This window comes from Anopheles funestus, chromosome 3RL (genome assembly GCF_943734845.2).
Source record: "Anopheles funestus chromosome 3RL, idAnoFuneDA-416_04, whole genome shotgun sequence".
Classification (NCBI taxonomy): Eukaryota; Metazoa; Arthropoda; class Insecta; order Diptera; family Culicidae; genus Anopheles; species Anopheles funestus.
Window position 1 is genome coordinate 80,604,202 of NC_064599.1, and position 21,081 is coordinate 80,625,282.

Consider the following 21,081-nt stretch of genomic DNA (forward strand, 5'->3'; position numbering starts at 1 on the left):
TAAAGATGAAAGGACGAACAATAGAGCTGTTAAACATACATTTATAGTAATAACCGAAAGTTAACCGATTAAACTCAAGGTTAATAAATAATACAAACAAACCATATTAGATACTGTTAAATGGTGGAACAAACAGAAAACAAAAATAATATTAAAATTTCTTAATTCTATCGCCATTCCAATAATCTAAATATCTGTTCTATGTAGCTGCTGTTAGAGGATTAGCCCATGGACATGATTGAACGTTGTATTTGACCTGCCCAAAGCTTATCCGTGGATCGGTTGGTCTCGCGACCGCAGTTCGACGGCAATCATCGCGAAAATTAGTGCCACTAAAACTATCTTAACTATAATGTTTTCGCATCTACCAATACTGTAGCCGATACCGGTCGTTTCGTTGCCCGCGCTTCCACTGGAACCGGCCGCAGGGCTGTCGGGATCTGGACAGACGGACGATTTAGAGATGAAATTTGGAAAAGAGTATTTAAATGCAATTTTAGACTGTAACATGGCATTTTCACGTACTAATATGATGACGTTAGAGCATCAGATTTGAATGAAAAGCTGATGGGCAATCGATGCGATTTGTATGATTTGAGCGTTGCATGATGCAGTTGGTGTTGTTAATCGAAAACGCGTTTCGTTCTTCGTCTTCTGACAAACAATGAATCAGAACTTAAAATTATCCTTCGTATATACAAAAAGATAATTAAAATCATGAAAACAACATAAAACGATGAAAAAGAGATTTTAAGCATTCCGTTACGAATGCAAAACTCTACGAAACAAAACAAGAACAACTCAGAGAAAAACCTCGAACAGAAACAGAAGAGGAAACCAAAATAGCAAGCGACGTTGCCTGCCTGTCTGCAGCAGTCGGTTTCGCTTACCCTTCTTCTGTAGGTTTTCCGGTGCCGCTTGTAGCATTTCGACCGTCGTCGTGGTCGCCACCGTAGTGGTAGTGGTTTTCAGATGCGATTCTGGAAGCGGTTTATTGTTAGATTTAGTTTTGCGCGCTTTAAAGGAAAGATGTGGAATGTTAGAAAGAAGAAGAAAAGAAGAAGAAGAAGAAGAAGAACCAGACGTGATAAGAACGGAAAAGCAGGATCGTGATGCAAAATGGAGGAATGGGAGGATGCATTCGTGGAGTGTGACCGGGTTGGTAGAATGAGATGAGCAGAAAATGTTAGTTAGTAAGGTTTCGATGGTTTTGATGTTTGTTGTTTAGCTACTAGAGGCAGGCAAAGTGAATGGAAGCGAAAGGAGGAAAGCTCTACAATGGGATGCAAGAGGTTCGTTGTGTTGAACAGAGAAATGTACATTATTGGGCTTTAGTATCTCGTCATAGACTGCAGCAATTTGATTACGGAATACTGACCAAGTACACAGTGTACAAAGTCTTAAATTTGTTATCAAAACAGCTATGCCTTCATAAAACATTTCTGTCCGAAAAGTCAAGGATAACAAGTGGACATTTGTAATAATAATTGTGGTTTTAAATAATGATCAAATTTATTCTAACTCAGGTAATGTTAGAGAAAGAAAGTTTTATCTTCTTTTGAAGCATTCTAAGCTCTCACATACAAAAGAATAATTTTTTCAAAAAAAAAACTTTTTAAATGAAGATATCAATCGTCCATCAATCCCATTCGTCCTATGGTAAGACTGTCATAGCATCACACAATATCGAGAATCCAATCAAACAAAATGAAGGCAATTGCAAGAGCAGTTTGCATTGTTCAACGATTTCATACTTGAATCTCTTTTCACCCTCTCTCTCTCTCTCTCTCTCTCTCTCTCTCTCTCTCTCTCTCTGCACCTTGCATTATCTCACTGAAGGCCCGGAGACCAAAGGAAAAGAATTTTATTTCTTCAAAAGCAACATAATCAGAATAAACGAGCACCCGGCAAAGAATCAAAGAATAACCGGTAATGGTTCGGAGAGCGTTTATGGACAAAGAGCATTACGGTGCGCCTTCTTAATCTGTAAATCTTAAGTAGAATATCACTCGTACCTATCTACTATTGCCATCCGTTGGTAGTTGGAGGGTGGTCTTTAGCAACATTATTTACTGATTTACTGTGCAGCAAACAAAGCGCCTGGAAAGAGGAACAAACAGGATGTAGTTTTGCATAAAGAGAATCATAGCGAAAGCGAGATAGTGAGCATAATGATGCACAACGGTTTGGAATTGCATTTGATTGCAGTACGCTTCACTGCTCGAACAGGAAGGGAATGCTCGACCCACGGAACCTTTGGACTCTTTCCATGGAGTAGAAGAGATCCTCGGAACCAAGATCCCATTATCTTAATTAGTCCCATTTCCTCATTATCTTCTGCGGGCTTGATACACCGGCTTATTGCACTCTCGTGCTATTGTCTCTCGAACGTTCTGGGATTGTGAATGTTTCTTTTTTCATTTCGTTGCAATTTGAATGACACTCATTTCAAGAAACTCCAACTCTGGTCGGATGAATTAAGAATAAAAAAACCGGAATGATTATGTGACAAGCAAATCAGATATCAGCTTTATTACGAGCTGAGATTGATTTTTCAATTGTTTTCTGTCGTTCTTGCTTCATAATCTTACAGCCGTTTTGATGATCTGACACTTGAAGCTATTATAATAGTTGAGTTTTGTCATGATTAATTAGTTGCACGGTTGTGGGATAAGGATAAAAGCGGTTAGTTCGTGATTGTAGGGAAGCAAATGCAACACAAAACATAAGCAACTTTGAATGTCAATATCTGCTAAGCCGCGATGTATGTAATCCGCATTACAATGAGTGCTTTCTGACTCATGACAATATTTTCTACCTACCCTGAACCTTACCAACCTTATCAGACATATTTTTTTACGTATTTAAATGCCCTCAAAAATCGCTTCCCTCTGCCAATAGATCTATTCTAAAATAATAATAAAAGATGTTTTTTCTTTTTCTTTACAAAACTCCATAATCTTCTTTCAAGTGTGAATTTTCATTTCACAGAAATTAATAACGGACTTAAGCAAATGCACGCTGCTAGTCCTTCAAAACACTTCTGGTCCATTAGGCCGGCCTGAAGAAGCGATAGCGAAGTGTTGTTTATTTCCCATCATGCTTCCGATAAACAGTAACGTTTTGTGTTGCGTTAGAGCCTGATTCGCGAGTGTGTTAAAAACAACCTTTTCCTGGATTTCTGGTTCCATGTTTGTCCACTATCGTGCAGCTCAATCATCATCATCATCATCGGTAAGATCATTAGCCTGCTCGGCAAAAACCTCATCTCGAGCGAATGTGTTGTTTTCTACTTAAGCACCTTCATTTTGGCGTTTGCTCACCGGACTGTCCGAATTTTCGTCCATTTCCCAACCACCCGGAACGATCTTGGCAGTAAACGAAGTGGTAACATTCCTCCATTGATAATGTGTTTGATACGTTTTCGTACCGGTTGCCGGTACCACTTCCCGGAACGGACAGATACGCACGGTGGCGCTGCCCAAAGTGTCCCGAAGGAGACATCTTCGGTGGAAGAAATCCAACCGAACGAATCACCATGGCATCCAATGGTGAGAAGTGAAACGCGGCAGGGAAATCAATTCCATCCGATAAGGCCAGTTTTATTGGTTTGGATGTTTTGTTTGTACCGCACCAGTTTCCCTGAAGCGGTCGATTTTTTTGTTCTTCCTATTCGCTGTTCTTTTGAGATGATTCCCTAATGTTCGGGTGGTCTTTAAGATTTTGCTCGAATAGTCGTAGCGGTAGTAGCAGTTAGATAAACGACCAAAAGCCCGATGCCGATGGGATGGATCAATTTCCGTTGAGTGCGCAACCATTCGGTTTCGGTCGTGGAGTGTGTTTGAGTTACGGATTTGAACACGCAAAAGCGCACCGTATTGTTTTACGGATCTTTCCGTTTTTTAGTGCCGGAAGTTAGGCAGCTAATCTGAGGAAGACTTTGTTTACTTAGAGATGTTGTATCGGGAAGATGTTGCTTTCGCAGACTCGATAAAAGAAGGATTATTTCACATGATTGGTGGTGTTATGGTGGGATTGTGTCCGGTGTGATAGAATGGGAATGGTTTTCCTTTTTGGGCGAAAATGATGATTGAAGACATTCACGACGAAACAGCGCAATAGAACATCGGGATGCCTTCTAATTGCTTTTCTCTTGTACCTTGGAGAGAAGCTCCTAAAGAGACCTCGATCTTTGCGTGTCTATAACTCACAATTACTCATTCACAGTGACAGGTGTGTTGTACATACATTGCTGATTTAGTTGGAATACGTCGTAGAAGACGTATTACTGAGTATGTCATACTGGCCATTTGATACGCAAACAATGCCTAAAGATCTTCCCAAAAGCGTCTAGTGTACATACTAATGTCCCTGCGAGAAGCAATGCCAGTGACTTGTCAGCGACACTGTCCACAGTCTTAGGTCTTAGACTACGCGTGGAAGAGGATAATTGAAAACAACTGGTCAGATTGAATCTTCACCCGGCGGTTCTGCTAATGCCAAGACAATACTGGATCTCTCGGAGCTTCCGGGTTTTTGGGTGACCGTCTAGGTTCGGGTAAAGTTAAAGCCTCATTGTTCATTTGTCGGTAGCGCTTTCCAACGGTTCGGTGCGAACGGGCTAATTCCTCTCGTCACAACAATTAATGCAAGATAGGGTACGATACGCCACCACCCCGGTACGCACGAACCGGACGGATGAGTTTGCGTGTCTGCTGACGACTAGAAATGAGCTTAGCAGCCAGCAATGATGATGCATCGAGTTCGGCATTGAAACACGTGCTCGGTAGGTACTCGAACGCCAACTACCGCACCGAATCGGATGTCCATTAAGGGCAGTATCGTGGTATCCGTGGCAAGTGCATTGTCCGGTGTCACCACAAAACGACCGACACACGTACACGGGGTTGACAGTTGGGGACCTGACTTGCAATCAGGTCAGGTATCTTCGCACACGCTTCAACCCGGGAATTGACTGCGACATCTCAATTAATCATTTCGCTCCACCGTGCCAGAACAGGCAGACGGGCCCAGGGTTTCCCTCTCGCAAACGTCAGGAAGTCAGGCCGCGGGTGTCTTGCAACCGAAAATTGTGTGCCGCGGTCGTTGATGTTGAGCGCTGCTGATAAATGGCTTTTTCCCGAAGGGCTAGGGTGAAAAATAGCTGCCTCACCTGATACGCTTCTTTGCGCAACCAGTCATGTCCGGTTTCGGTGCACTTCAATGACTCCATGTCAAAAGGACGCTTACACGTGAAGGTGGGAGTTAATGCTACGAACTCCTGCTCACACACACACCAATGCTGGCCGTTGTGGCCACCCGATATGGTGATTACCTCGATGTCGTCTTTCAGCGTTGGCCAATTTGACGGGATACGTCATATCAGGATGCGTGTATGTGTGTCTGTGTGAGAATATTTGACATCTCCGGACAAAAGAGAACATCTCTGGCAAGGGCATCCAAGATGTCTAATCATGACCGTGGGTTCACGTTTCACGTTCGTTAGCGTGTTTGGTCGGTTGGATAAATTGAAATCCGATAAGTGACGTATGGACGACGTCCGTCCGCTGCCACTGTCGATGATTGGGGCGCTCTCATGCGTGAGACCTACTTTCTCGTGACGTTTCGCTGTCACACCGAGGAAGATTTGTAGCCAATCGGATCCTTTCCTCCATTTCCTAATAAGGGAGGTGAATGATGCGTTCTATCCGGTGTGAAATTTATGATTCTGATAGTGAAGGATTCCAGGTCGCCAGATTGAATGAAGTGTTCGGGAGGAATGTGGTACTAAAATTTTCCAAGGATGATGGCACCTAGTATGGCTAGATCTGATTTTTTTAACAATCCCTTTAAATTAAGTTTTGTAACACAAAGTAACAAGTGCTTGTGTCACGTTCTATCTTCCCGGAATACATCCTACGAGTGACATCTGGTCACGTTGCATCTGGCGTGAACGTGCATCCGGTATCGGTCAATTAGCTGAGATTGACATCAAACTCCCCCTTCTCTCTCTCTCTCTCTCTCTTTTTCTGTCGCTCTGCAGAAGATGATGACTGAACTAGACACCAACGAAGAAAAAAGCAAAGCTATCGCCGGGACCTCCTGTTAGTGACACTGACTGATTCTGTCATGTCCAAAATGGCGCATGATGTCACTGGCTGACACAGTGGTGTAACGTTGTTCGACGGAAGCAGCACAAACCATTCAGCAAGGTTTCGGTTCCATTAATTATAAAAAAAACACCGTTCAGGAAACAAAACGCAGGTCTGTTTTTTTTTCACCCCCAAACTGCTTCCGATAGGCGAGACACAAACGAAAACACATTGTGAACCTAAACGATGGCGTAAAGAACGATGTGCGCAATAAGAAGGAGAGACAATTTCGCGCCAAACAGGAACTTGGTTTGTAAAGCGAAGGTCCAGCCCCGGGAACGATGATGAGCCATGATGCCGCTCATTTTCATTTACTAGAATGGATCGTTGTAATTCATTAAATAAATTATCATCATCATGATCTGCTGAGGGGGAAAGGTCCACCCATAGCCATCGTGCTCATTTATTCATTTTCGTCCAGCTTTTTTGGTTTGATTCCCCGTTGATGGTCGTCTGGCGGTGAATCCAGAAGGACATACAATAAAAAAATATTACCCAAAAAAAAAACACCTTTCCTTTTGCGTACACTTTCCACTCACTCCTTCTAATGGTAATCACTACGGTTATGGTCGATTTTTATTAGAATCGTTTTAGAATGCTGAATTTTCCGGTTTTTTTGTGTAAGTGTATGCGGGTACGTTTTTTCTCTCTCCCGGGGACTGTTACCGGATTATACACGCGTGGACGTCACACGTTGGAAAATTTACATCTAGCACCGGGTGCGGAAAACACCAACAAAACCACCCGTACAGCCAAACAAACGAGTGCCCGCAGTGCGCCGGTTAGGCTTTACCGAATTCCTTTCTCGCTCGTTTCGTGCTCGTTCGTGGACATTGTGAGCATTCGAGCGCAAATGGACCCATTTTGCGAACTTGGGTGAAATTAGCTGTGAACTGTGCTACTGTGGATGGTCATGGAAGGCACAAACAACAAGATATTTGGTGCTAAATCCCCGTCCCGTTAAAGCATTTCGGCCAGGGCAGCAAACCGCCCTGGCGTTAAAGATAGCGATCGTGCAAGGGTGGACTACGGGCGACAAAACATATCCTCGCCAACATCCAAACCGCATTGGCATAATTAGTTCGCTAAGGTAGGGTGTTGAAACTGGTGTTGAAAGAAAAGCAGTACTAGGCTAGGCCGTAGACTAACAGAAAAATATAAATTAATTTCTCTACTGCAGGTGGCTTTAGTATAAGAGGGTCAACTTGTGGGGTTTTTTTCTGTTATGGACAATATTTGGTAGAACGGTGGTCATTAATGGTGTTCCCCGATAAAGTCCGATAAAGATCCATGAATTGGATTGGGTAAAGAGTCCCGGGAGTTGAGTGTTTGCAGTTGAAAATTAATTTATTAGAACGATTTAAGCCGTGGTCTTATCGTTGTAAGTGCCGTTCGTTGTTGTTTTTATAAGAAACGAAGTGTTGGAAAGATTTGAGATTACTTGTTCACTAATTTTGCTGTTTTTCAGAGTCTTTATAATTTGACAATATTTAACATGCGTTTCTAAAAAGGAATCAATTGCCTACCTTTAGGCGCAGACATTTGATTGAGGGCGAATTAGAACAAATAGGATACGAAGTATGGAAACGGAAAGAAAACCAAATTTCTTTTTGCGCCTTTTTGGTTTCGTGCTAGATGAAAGACCGGAGCAAAAAAGCTTCGAAAGTATAATTTCAATTTTCTTTACAAATCAAAGCATGGTAAGGAAAAGTGACGACTAAAGAGAGCTTCCATTCGGTGAAATGCCAATAGTGTGGTTCGTTTTCCAAACCAACCGCTAGCACGAGAGCTGCCAACGAACGTTCCTAATTGAGATAAGTAGTGATGAATGTTTTAATTAGCCACTGTTGTTAAGTCCTTGAAACTGATGCCCACTTTGGCCCGTTCGCCGCTTGCGTCCCATCCGTTTTTGGGGGGAGGGAAGGTTTGTGCGATTGTGTTTTGGTTTTTAATTTGCGCTCCATTTGTGCCTTTTCGCACGCGACTGTTTGGTGCAGAGAGAAGACGAGAGAAGAGAGATTACTCTCTTGAGATGCTAGGTTTTTCTCTTCATTTTCTTGATTTGTTTTTGTTTTATTCGTATTTTGTTTGTTATGTTTGTTTACTTTTCTTGCTGCTGGATCTTGGTGCAAATGGGCAAGTTGGCAGTGAAGATTTCAAGAGCTTTTTTCCGGAAGGTGGTGTATTTTGCTATGGTTGTGTGAAAGTGCAACCATGGCATCAAACCTACGACCGGGTGTGCTAATTAACTTTCCAGTATAACCAGCAGCACACAAGTCGTAGCCGACAGCACCAGCAGGGCAGTAGGGAAAACAATTTTCATTTCATCATTTTGGTTCCCTTGTTCTCCTTCCTCCCTCCACCGTGTAACAGCCCCGTGGCTGTGTTGGAATTGAAACAACCAAAAGCTTTTTTTTACAGTCTTATTTTTACACCTCCCACTCGGTCAGTCGGGTTAGTTGTGGGAAGATGCTTTAGAAAAGCATAACTAAAATTGTAACCAACAAAAAAAGAAATGTTCCTGAAAGCAACCATTTTGTTACAAACAACACGATATTCAACAATGAAAAAAAGAAAAGCACGCCCACTGATATTTGTGCATCTTGCTTCACTTCCAGCAGGCAGTAAGAAAGGGAAGGGGGAAAAAATACTTCAACGAATCTAACCGTTGGCGCTCAGAACAGCGAGACGAGGGAAGAAAAAAACGACCTGAAGAAACATTGCATTAGTTGGAGGCATAGAAAAAGTGCGCGGTTTTGCAAGATGGATCGCTGCTTGAAGGTGGAAAAAGTAAAGATTTTCACTGTTCAAGACGCGGGTTTTTTTGCGTGCTGACCCCCCCTGCGGGAAGGAAAACTTTGTCCGGTGCATGGGAAAAGTGAGAAACATTTATAATTTCGCTTCGCTTCTTTTTCCCATACCCGGAATGCTACACCACCGGTATGGTCAACCGTCTGTTTGAACTGGACACCGAATGGTGATGGTTTGTTGGACCGGTTTCACTATGCCGTTTCTCCCCGGCTCATGGTTTTTGTGGTTTCAAGTTTTCATTTTAAAGCCTCACCCGACAGGGAATGGGTAATGAGATGAGCGAGGTAAAAATGTCTGTCCGTGTTCTAACAGACGGGGAGCAAAGAAGCAAAAGACGTCTGTTAGAAATATCTGTAATTAAGTTTTTTTTCATCACAAACCTATTTTAAAAAGAAGAAAAAGGAACCACCACAGCTATCATAAGGTGTGTGTCTGTGTGTGTGGGAAAGAATATGCAGTCACGTTGCAGTATGATCTGAGCCAGTGTGCTACACGCGATGAAAATTGCAAAACGCGTAAAGCAGCGGCATTTTGTGGAGGTGGTGGAAAACCATTTTGCTCATCGTCTCGAAACTGGGTGCGAGGCAACAAAAAAAAAACGCTCTTTTGGGAACTGTCATCCAGCGTTCTGTCCTGGCAGTGAGATGACAAATGAGTTTGGTGTGAATGTAATTTGCAGCTGTGCAAGTGCACCCAACTGCATGAAGCACATGTTTCTTTTTTTATGCCGTTGGTGTTTAGTGCTTTAGTTGTACTACCATTATGAGAATTCTCTTGCAGATTTTAATTTGTTTTAAAAATATATTTTTTAATAAACTCCAAAGAAAAGATCCTTTAACTGTATTTAAACGTGATGCAAATTGCATACATTTAGGGAGTCATTCCATTACATAATCATGCAAATCTCATTAAAAAGAATTATCCAATTTATGACAAACAAAACCGAAAAAAACCTTTCCGATAAGGAAGGACAATCTCTGCTACGAACAAATTCGTGTAATAATCCTAATCATGAAAATGGCCACTCACCCGACCGAAATGTGAACCCAACTGTTACCACCATGCGGATTATCTATTCTTGCAACATTTGGCATTTTGATTCGGGGCAATACTAATAGGCACAGCTTTTGTGACCCCACCACACCCTTCGGTGGGGCAGTTGATCATTGTTTTTAAATTAGCTATTCCATTTCTTTATGGTTCGTTGCCATTTCCCTCCCATTGTCCGGCACGGTATCAGACACTGCTAAACCAGCCGACGAACCAAATCAGGATCATTTTCCATTTCTCATTGGTCCATTCGGTTATCTTTCGCTTTCCTTGCAGCCTGGCTGAGCTTTCCGGCTCGATAAACGATAAGCGAACGATTATGAAGCGATGGTGTTTTGGGGGCTGTATTTTTTCTCTCTTGTTGTTTCCAGTACTTCCATGCTTCTGAGCCTTCGTGCACTTCGCTCGATCTCACAGCATGGTTGTGTTTATTTCCGCTGAATGATATTTCATCATCATCGTTTTTTCTTTCGCTTCGACCATAAGCGGCCCGGGCCGCGTATCGCTCTCACGTACCATGGTGGAAGTGGAAAAACGTGCCCCCAACGTTCATTAGTAAACATTGCGCTCGAACAAATTTTCCTTTCCCTTTGCCGCGGCTGGGTGGAAAACCCTGGTGCGAGAACGAACGACACGGCACTGTTGGAACGTTTTGTTATTACTTTTTCGTCGGGGTAAAATATTACGATTCATTGGCAGTTCTGGGTGGGTGGAGCAAAATTCAATGAAGGGAAAAAGAATGATCGAGTGAGGCAAAGTCTTAAGGAGTTTTTCTGTTCCATGTTTCGGTGTTCGAAATAACAAGCAAGAACCAGACACAACGAACTCGTTGAAGCATATTGAAGCGCAACGAAAAATAAAAAAAAAACGAGAAGAGAAATATGGCAATACAAAGTTGAAATGAAATAGGAAAAAAACTAATTAAAACAAGACGCTTCAGCATTACATTTCTAAAGACGTTTTTGCGTTCGTGATTTCTTTCCTATTTTCCGTGTTCCGTGTCATTTCAAATCATCCATGCAGGATGACGTTTCGAATAGTAAAAACAAAAAAACTGAATCGTAGAAAGGCAACTTTTTTCTTTGCTCCTTATACTTCTCATTTCTTATGCTGATGGTTGCACGTACGAGAATAATTCAACAAGACAAAAAACAAACAACATCTAATGCTGGATGCTTTTCTTTCTAACATCACCAAGCGTTTCATTTTCACTTTAACATTTTTTTGGCAAAATGAAGGGAAGAAAAAAAAACATTGGAACACACCCTGAAACAAGGTGACAGTTGAAGTTTCGCAAACACAAATCACTTCCTATCACCGATTCGGGATTTCTTTTTCCATAACCCCGAAACGATTTGACATCTGTTGACACTTTTGGGGAGAACGAGAAGATTTTTTTTCGTTCGTCGTTTATTTTTTGTTGCTGCTAGCTGGCTGTACTGTACCAGTGATTCACAGCTACAAAAGCGAGTTTTTATTTACTTTCTGCTGAGCGTTCCAGAAGAAAGCGTGTTCGGAAAAAAAGGAACAGGATCAATAGCAAATCTCTTCTGTGCGAATATGTTATGGAGGAAGTCAGAAGAAGGATGTGCACAGTAAGATCACACTGTGGGACATACATGTTTGTATGAAGTATTGAATTATTGGATAGACGATTTTCTATCTAAAAGAAATTGCTTGATCCTGATAAATACATATTTTTCTTTAAATTGCATAGATTTAGGCGTTTTACCAAGTATAAATGCACAAATTTGCCCAAAAGCATGCAATTAGTATTACATTTCTAATAACCATCGTGTTAATTACTTGAACCCAGCAAATTATTTCGTTGCTGCTTTCAAACAGTTGTGCAAGTATTAAAAAAATCAGAACGAAAACTAAAAATGAAACCACACCGTGCCATAGTGCTTTCCGTCTTCAAAGCACTTTCTTTGCTGACTGAAAACGAAATCGTAGTGACAGAAAGTAAAAAGTAATCTTCTCGATATTCTTTCGCCTGCTGGGCTTGGATGGAGGATTCTATATCTAAACAGACACAGCAGCACACAGTGTGCGAAGGATTTATCTGTGAAGCATGAAATTGATAACGCCATCGGCATCTGCCTGTTAGCAAAAAAACGGAAAAGCGACACAAGAAAGAAAGGTAAGGGCATGGGAAGGAGAAACATTGCAAGACGGTGCGAAACGGAAAAAAAACATGCGACACAAGACACATGGAAGGTTAAAAGCTAACAGGACACGCCATCAATCCGGAGCCAAACCAACTTTTGACCGTGTTGTGGGTGGGACAAAATAAAAAAAAAAACCGAACGAGAGAAACTGCTTCCGATCCGATCCGGGTGCCATTCTTTTGCCAACCGAATGTCAGCCACGGTTGACTGCGGTTGAATGGTAATGACTTTTCAACCGGTGTCAAGTTTTGCTACGTTTAACCGGCTGTCCGCAAAGGGAAAAATGAGAACCAAAGGTGTTGTTTAGGTGTTGGAAGATGAACAGGACGCTAACGTGTGTACGGTTGCAATTGCAAGGAAGCGCGCTGACGATCATGCATATGGAAACGTGCAAACAGCTTTCTTGTTGGGTACGGTGTGTACATTTTTGAGGGTGTGTTCGTTTGCTGACTTGCGGTGGAGAAGCTGTGGAGGTCGTGGACTTACCGTAGTATGTCGTCGAGCGGCGTTTGTTGTAGTTCGTCTCCGGTATCGAGAGTAGACACTCGATCATGGCCGGTGATTCGAGCTGATCCTTTCGTATCCGGCCGCTGATGGACACGTTGTACAGACCATTTTCGCCCTGGACGGATTTAAGGTTTTCCGTCTCAAATAGCTCATAGTTGATGCTGTTAGATTGTGGATTAGAAGAAAGAGAATAGGATAAAGGTGTGATTAAAAGTGTAAACAGAATATCGCTCTGAAACGTTTGATTTTAAAGAGACGGTTAATATCATTTGCCTCTCAACTCGCCAACTCAACTGCGAAGGGATGCTTTTAAAATTTACTACGCCTAAAAGTATGCAACATAAATACGTGTTAGCGTTGTTTGTACATTTCGATTTGCCTTCTAGTTTAGCACAGATTATTTTTTAAATTTATCTGAGAACTTTTAATGCTTTTATAATTTAAAATAAGCAAAACGGCTTTAAATTGATTGTGTTTAAAAATTCCCATCACATCAACATGTTTCAATGGCATGGAAATTATCATCAACAGAGGGCTTGTTACTACGTGAGGCATAAATGATCTTGCTGCTTAAATCAACAACACCACCACACGCTAAAGCAACATAGTATGCAAATCGGCTTATTCATATTTGAATAGACGTTTTGCTCACTTTAATGTAATCGCCAATAAAACCCGAACAGCTCATTTGCAGTTCAATCAATCAGCCAGCGGTGAGGAAGGCTGGGTGAGGGGATTATGGGTCGAATGAAAAATGATCCTCTCTTCCCCGGAATTGGCTTAACCAACGGCCAGACGAGAACAAACATGAAAATCAAAATAAAAAAAAATATATACACGTAGTACTTCATCCTTCCTGATATCTTTTCATCCCATCGCGGTTGGCTCCGGGGATGGACCCGATCGGTGGGTAAGCCTGATGTTTAACAGCATGTACGATTTATAGGTCTGGGCGATTCCGCGTACCGAACCATACCGTTCCGATACATGCCTTAACGTTACCTTAACGGGTGGAGATATTTCACTTCCAAACATTTTATGCTCATCGTTTGATTATTGTTGAAGGGACCATTTCCTTAATCACCGAAGGACCTGATGGACCGGACTACCCCAGGAGGAAATCGATGTCGATCGTAAACGCGAAACCATAACAGATTTTCAGTGATTGAATTTGGTACCGTTGGACCTGTGCCTCTCTCAGTATGCAATAATGTATGTTGGCTTGCTCTCTTGACCCCCGCCTCCCGCCCAAACAACCCGGGTCAGGATGAGAGCGTGGTGGGCTTGACCTTTGCCGTGGGCTATTTTTTATCAATTTTTTTTTGTTCACCCTCTTTTGTGGGGTCGTTCGGTTTTAACTCCTGCCGGACACAAATGACCGATGTGGTCAAGCGTAACCTTTTACCCCGTGCGTTGGTACATTGGGTTTTTGGGTAGGCGGAAAAATAACAACATATTTTTTGTCCACCTTTTCCGTACTCGATTTAATTTTTTTTTTCAACTTGTAGCAGATGAGACTCGGTATTGGTCGTTCAGCGGGAGAGGTGGCGAGAGGGTTGAGATGGGAAGGTGGAATAAAGTTTGATTTATCATTCAACCTTAAAAAAGCGCACCCCTCGCTAGGGGTGAGTGCAAATAGCGGAAGCAACTTCAACCCTTTCCCGTGACCTGGACGCCTAGGTTGGAACTGACCCGTGAAGGGAAATACAGGGTTTTGTATGATATATCGAGATTCAGTTATTCAGTGAATATGATTAAGGTACAAAAAAAAGTTTTATTATCTAGTAATTAAAATAATGTAGCTAAAATTAGCTAAAAGAAATAAAAGAATCCTTCATTTAAGTTATTTTAACATAGTGCAGCAAACCCTGCAATATTTGGCAAATGATGGTACGAATGGGAATGAATCTGTTGATGAAGGTGATGAAGATGATGATGCGGGTGGAAAATGAATTATGCAAATATTTTACTTATAATTTATTTCATAAATTAAACTGGGATGATACTTTGTGCCATCGCCGTGCCAAAATAGCGTTAAAAAGGAAGGTCTGAGCGACGGGAATGGAAGATTTTTTTTCCCTGTAAAGGCCAACATCGGTCGGAGTCAGTGTGACCACCAAAGGTTTCTTTTTTTCCTTTTGCTGAAGGATTGCTCAATTGGAAAACATAATCGAACGGGCATCGAGCCGGTTGCCAGCCGTTAACCCGACACACCCAAGCACAATTCCTGCAGTGAACCAAAGCGATTCGATGGGTTGTGGGTCGGATCACGTACGCGGTTGATTGGCACAGTGAGAGATCCATTTTGTAAAGTGGAAAGGAAATGCGTGTCCCAATCAACTGTAGGTTATTTTTCCATTTTCTCTCTCTCACTCACTCTCTCGCATACCCACATACGAAGTTAAACCCTTTTGTTGGAAGCTGCCCTATGTTGCCTGTGGTTACCTTGTGATTTTATAGCAGGAAGGGTTGTTCGCTACTTACCGTATCTGGAGCTCTGGTAGCGGGGAAATGTCCCGTGCGTGGCAATCAACCGTGATGTACCCATCGCCGTTCAGGTAGTAGCTTAGGTCGAATTTACTCTCCCGAACTGTATGGTGGAAATTTGGGACAAAAAAACATGGTACGGGTTGATATTAGTTTTTGAGGGGGGCAAAACCTAATGAACATGTTGTACTTGAATGTTAGGAATTTAATGATATGAAAATTGTACTATATGGAACAAATTCAGGTGTATGAAAATATTTCATCTCATCTGTAGTAGAGCTACCAAGCGGTTAAAGCGTTTCATATTTGTTTGGTTTATTTAAATAGAATTTTGAATAGTTGGATTATAAATTCAAGCTTTTTTTAGATCCAGTAAATAGAATTATTTCTAATAATTGAATGATTGGAAAAAGAAATTTAATTTTGTTGCAAACAAATTTTGAATAACCTAGGTTTAAATACCTTGGAGACAATGAATACTACGAAATTGTCTGTTTGTAGGCAAAATAGAACACTTCTCTCTGGAGCAAATGATGTCTTTTTTTAATCTATCATGGATCCTTCCAAAAACGATCGACGATGCATCACTTACCGATAATTTTCAGCTTGGCTGATTTTCTATCAATCGACGCATACGTCTGCACGATGCACATGTACTCGCCGGTAAAATTGGCTAGCGGTTTGATGATCGCCATCGCCCGATGCTTGTGTAGATGCTCCTGCGATACGACATAGCTGGTATCGACCCGATTCTTAAACGATTGCTATTTAACGGTAGAAAGCAGTGCGGGAAGGGAAACATTTTTAAACCGTCCCAAATTGTTACCGACACCGGCAGTTGCATACTTACGAAGGGGAATGGATTTTTTGACGGTATCCACTGGTAGACCGGCTGTCCATCCAGCAGCCATTTCAGCACGAATCCTTTCTCACTTTCGTCCACCTCGTACTCGCAGTCGAGTATTAGCGGGTCGGGCGTTTTGGACGTTTGATCCAGCAGGTAGGTTGATGGGACTTTCAGGTTGATGATTTTCACCGCCGTGCATGCTGGGAAAAGGGCCAAAGAGACAAATCAAGCAATTAAAATGTGTGAAATTTTTGCACAAAAAGCAACAGAAATGGAATAAAACTCTTTTTGCAACGTGATATGTAACGCTTCGAATGTGAAATTATTTGAATGGATAAAATTTACACAATAAGGGGTTGCTTTTTTTCTCCCCTGCTTTGTACCCATAATATTTCGTACCATTCGAGTGTAAAGGGAAACCATTAAATAAAATTGAAAAATGAATTTAAATGGCGGCGTTCAATGTTTAATCGTTAGCGTTTAACCAGCTTACCGCACAGACACATAGACACTAGAAGTGTTTCGCTTTCGTATTCATAAAAATGACTTGCTAATTCGTCATACCGGTGCATAATAAAGCAGTCTGTGGATTAAAACCAAAAGCGGGGGAAAAACAAAATAAAATTGCTGGCTCTTTATTCACTTTTGTGAACGTTTTGTGGGCTTTCATACTAGCCAGCATTTTTTTCACGGTTTTTCTCCCGTTTGCTGTAATTTTGCGCGCATTAGTGCATGAATGTATTATGCATTTATTTATCAAATAAAGCAACACCGATTTATCCGTATCGTTCCATACTGTCACATCATACGATGTTTTGATGTATGTATTGCTAGGATGAGTATTTTTTGTTGTTGCTTTGTCCCACAGGTGCAGTCCACCTTCATTTCTGTTTTGGAATGCAAAATAAGTGCAAAAGAAAACAGACGAAAACTCCAGCACACTCCTTTTGCCGGGAGCTTTCGTGCTTGAAATATTCATTTCACACCCGACGAGCTGGGCTAAGCGAACACGGGACAAACTGTCGCTTTCATATGCATCCTTTCTAAAACCTGGATCATGGTGTGGTACCTTACGGATTGTTTTTCCCGCACATTTTTTTGTTTCTCCTCCACCTGTTTGAGAGAAGTTTTGCGCAGCAAAGGAATACCGGCGCCGGTTAATATTTTATTCATCTTCATGTTCGTGGAAATACCCCGGAAACGCTTATCACGCAAAACAGGGAAAAAGTGACGAAGAGGCAGAGGGGGGAGGGGGGCATTTTTACGAAAATAAATAAAAGAAAAGTGGTGAAATTTTTCTCGTTCCCCGTTTTTGTGACGGGTGTAGCTCGTTTGTCGCACACTGTCAGGGTAAACCGTTCATTATTCACTTAGTGCATTAGAAGTAGCGTCGGCAGCGAGTTTGAAGCAAAGTTGATGAAGGTGGGATTTTTGGGGGGAGGGGGGATAGGTTTTTTTTCTTCTCCTTTCGTTCTCATGTCTGTCTCCCGCGGGTGACAAAAGACAGGGATAATTATTTCACAGCAGATTAGTACGATAAGAGTGGGATTTTTTTATAAAGCGTTGAGAGAAGTGAATTTATACTTCACATACGTGTAGTTCCACTTGGAGTTGAAGTGTCCAGAAAAGGGCTTTATTTGTTTATTATTTTTTTCTCTCCGGTTGACATGTCAATCATGATGAAAGAGAAATAAAATAGAAAATATAAAACAACCTTTTGAAATTAAACCAGCAACTAAAAATTGTTAATTTTGTCAAAAACCAACCAGAATTTTTCTAAGAAATTTTATTAGAAACAGAAGTGTGAACGAAAAATCAAGTTTATTTTTAGGTAACGAAATAAACTACAGTACACCACTCGTTTCATGTAGATTGTTTCCAATTTTTCAAATTTCGTCTTCACCATAACAACATTCTTTGGTGGTCTATTATTGGAAGCTATAAAGGGAGTGGAAAGCTTTATTCATTTATTTTATCGCTTCTACTGAACGATGGTCTACATCGAAACGAAAAGCTTTTCCGAGAATGATGCATACTGGCTTGTTCTTTCTTTCTTTCTTTTTCTCGCTCCGGAAAGGGCCATGTATCATTCAAAAAGCCCTTTACCGTACCCACTTGAGCAAACATGGTTGGTTTTTGTGGTTTGGAGTCGATTTCTCCCGAATCGGTTACCTAATTTCATTGCACCGAAAGAGCACTTGGGGCGGTTAGTTAATTTTCTCTCTCTCTCTCTCTCTCGCTTGATGGAGTTTATTTTCCTCCGTTTCTTTGAAGCTCACGATGCAATGCAACAATTTTCCCTGAAGCTTTAAACTGTAGCATATTTTTCCTCATTCGTTCAGGTCGGTTAGCTTCCGTTCTGTCTCTGGTTTGCTTCGTTGAGTATTTTTTTTGCTATCCCTTTGGGAGGAAAATTCGACGATAAAAAAAATCGAAATGAAAAATCTGGATCATGTACCGTGCTGCAGCTTGTCTGGTGTCATGTGTTAGTACCCTCCGGTGCATTTATGTTTCATGTTTTCTTTTCTGCTTCGTATAATCTGCTTTCGGATCTATCTATGGTAGTCCTGATACCGATGAAGCGTGCTGCTACTAAGAGCCTTAAAATCACCCTCTGGTGAATTAAATTCGACAGTTTCATGTTTCCCGTTGCAAGTGTCTCTTCTTTAAGTGATTCTATACACCGAGCTCATTTTGGAGCAGAAGCTTTTCTTTTAGTTTAAGATTTTCTTAACTGTTCAAACGTGAAGAAAAAAGGTTTTTACTACTAACACGAGCAAAAGTTTTGCAGATTAATTGAATAATCAAATTAGAAATAGCTTTCGACTTGCGTTTCGTTCTCAATTTCGAGCAAAAACAGTGGAATGCAATGCTCACGTTTTTTTTTAAGTGGTCTCTCTCACACCCTCGACGTACTTTCTTACCGGAAACGACGAAACGTACCGTTCGCTTATGTGATTTGAAAAGCTTTTTTTGTCATCCACGGCCACATGCGTGCATCAGTGTACGTGTGGACGTGTGGAAGATGGGAAGAAAACCGAACGAACAAATGATTCGATCGCGTCGATAGCGAATGCTGCCGATAGGAAAAGAGTTATCTTTTATGGATGAAAGCATACGTACACACACGCTGTGGGAATACTGTGAAGAGACTGCTAAAGTACCGGCGGGCACATTGGGCAGGTTTCAAAAAACCGAAAAGGGCATACGCGCCGCATTTGGATGTCTAAAGAGGCCAACTTCCTTGGAGGTGAGTTTTCAGCCAGGCATGCCGGGGCGAGGTGAGTAAACGATTTCCTCGTTCAAACATCGAAGTCTTCAGCGAATGTGTATGCTTTGAATGTATGCTCCTTCTCTTTCTCACTCCCATGTTTGATCTCGAAACAGTTGTTACCGTTCTGCTTCTGTTGTCGGAAACCGGATGTGCCGAGATGAAAGGTTTATGGCGGAAACACTCAAGTGGATAAATTTATGGAACCATGTGTCTAGAACGAAGAAAAAAAGGAGTCCAGTAGGCTTGGCACGGCATATGGTATAACGTTGTCGTTGTTGCCTGGTGGGTTTGATGGTTTCATTTCACTTTGTTTTGGTGTGTTCTATTCTTCTATTGCTAGAAGAAGTGTAAGAGATTTCCTTTTTTGTATTTTAGTTGTATTTTTCTTTTCGATTCATTGCTGTTTTGTTTTTTTCTTGAGCAAGCCATGGTTGATTCAAGTAGTTCGGTTTCCATGAAAAGTCATTAGTAGAATTGTGTGTTAATACACTTCTGAAGGAACACCTGAATTTATACTTTTTGCATTACAAAGTTTCCTTTTAATTCGAAAAAGAAAAAGATGAAAATTATTAAACCTTGATTCAACAAATTTCTTTTATCGGTATTAATCACATTTTTTATCATTTTCTGGAGTTTAAACAGAAGAAACATCAAGAGTTCCAAACACATCAGGTTGCAAAAGTAGCAAACTCAAACACTAAATCCCACACTCACACACCGACTAATTGCGATAACATATCCCATCCGATCCAAACGTTCTTTGGCAGTGCTTTCCCAAAAGCACCGAACACAAAGACCACGTAGCGGGCAGAGTACAATTAAAAGTAAAAATCCACTTAAGCAGCGTTTGTTCAACACATCGTTTCGAAATTCCGTTGACAAATTAATAGCCCAAACGAAGCGAGCAAAAGGCCGGGGAAGCCCACGCGAGCGAGAAAAAGACAAAAGACTAAGTGAAAGTCAATTGAATTGCAATCGGGCGTAGCAAAGTGATTTCAGGAACGTTCTGATCGTCGTTAAGATTGCTACTACTTTCGAATATAGTTTTTTTGTGTGTCTGTGTGTTTGCTCTTTAATTCCTTTTTCGATTTAGAACGATGTTTGTCCGTCTGTTGGAGGGTTGCACCCGTTCTTTGGTGAAATTGAAATGTTTTCTAAACTTTAATCCTTTGTGGGGCGTATGTTTTATGCCTTTTTCTCATCGTTTCTTCTGTTCCTTTTACCGGGATTGCGAATTTCGTGGCAACAATGTGACCGATGTTTTCGGTTTGTTGTACTTGTTGTTTTGTTCCGGAAAAAGGGGCAAAACTTTTCCCCGGAAAACCGTATTTCCTTTCCACTTGCCTTTTTTTAAAATCGTCCCATGGTTTTGGCCCGAAGAACAAGCATCCATTTGCCATTTTCTAATTCTCGTTTTATGTGCCTCGCGCTGGTGTTGCGTTGCACTGCACGGTAGCAAAAGGATACCGATTTAACTTTTAAGCGAATGAAGTGAATCGAATCGTTATCCGTTTATTTTTCTGCTCAGTTGATCTGTGCTAGGTGCAGATGGCACAGCACAAACGGGGGGTAAAACTTTTTCTGCAATACGCACAAGTACACCGTGTACCGTACGACAATTGTCTGGAATTTCGATAACACATCTCGAGAGCAAAGCTCCAGCAAAGTGAGCGAATCTAAATCTAACAAAAAAAAACATGTAAACTTTGAATTCGACAGCCCAATGCTTCAGCCTGCAAACGTTTTCATTTTAAAATCACCCACAGATTTAACCTCTGCGTT

At 41.4% G+C, this 21,081-nt stretch overlaps 1 protein-coding gene across 24 annotated transcripts in view; it reads right to left on the bottom strand.

Annotated features, from left to right (window-relative positions):
* LOC125769762 (uncharacterized) overlaps positions 1–21,081 on the bottom strand; it is a 258,686-nt gene that overhangs the window by 69,007 nt on the left and 168,598 nt on the right. For 18 of the 24 annotated variants that reach the window (XR_007419101.1, XM_049438593.1, XM_049438592.1 and 15 more), the window contains 5 exons: positions 16,029–16,225; positions 15,771–15,942; positions 15,176–15,281; positions 12,671–12,852; positions 891–1,016 (listed from right to left, as the gene is read on the bottom strand). Coding sequence is in view for 21 of the 24 variants with exons in the window: in XM_049438593.1 (XP_049294550.1) it covers positions 891–1,016; positions 12,671–12,852; positions 15,176–15,281; positions 15,771–15,942; positions 16,029–16,225 (783 nt within the window). In the remaining 3 variants the exon portion in view is untranslated. Of the gene's footprint in view, positions 1–368; positions 441–890; positions 1,017–12,670; positions 12,853–15,175; positions 15,282–15,770; positions 15,943–16,028; positions 16,226–21,081 lie in introns of all 24 variants that reach the window. The other 6 variants (XR_007419102.1, XR_007419103.1, XM_049438601.1 and 3 more) reach the window with 4 other exon arrangements.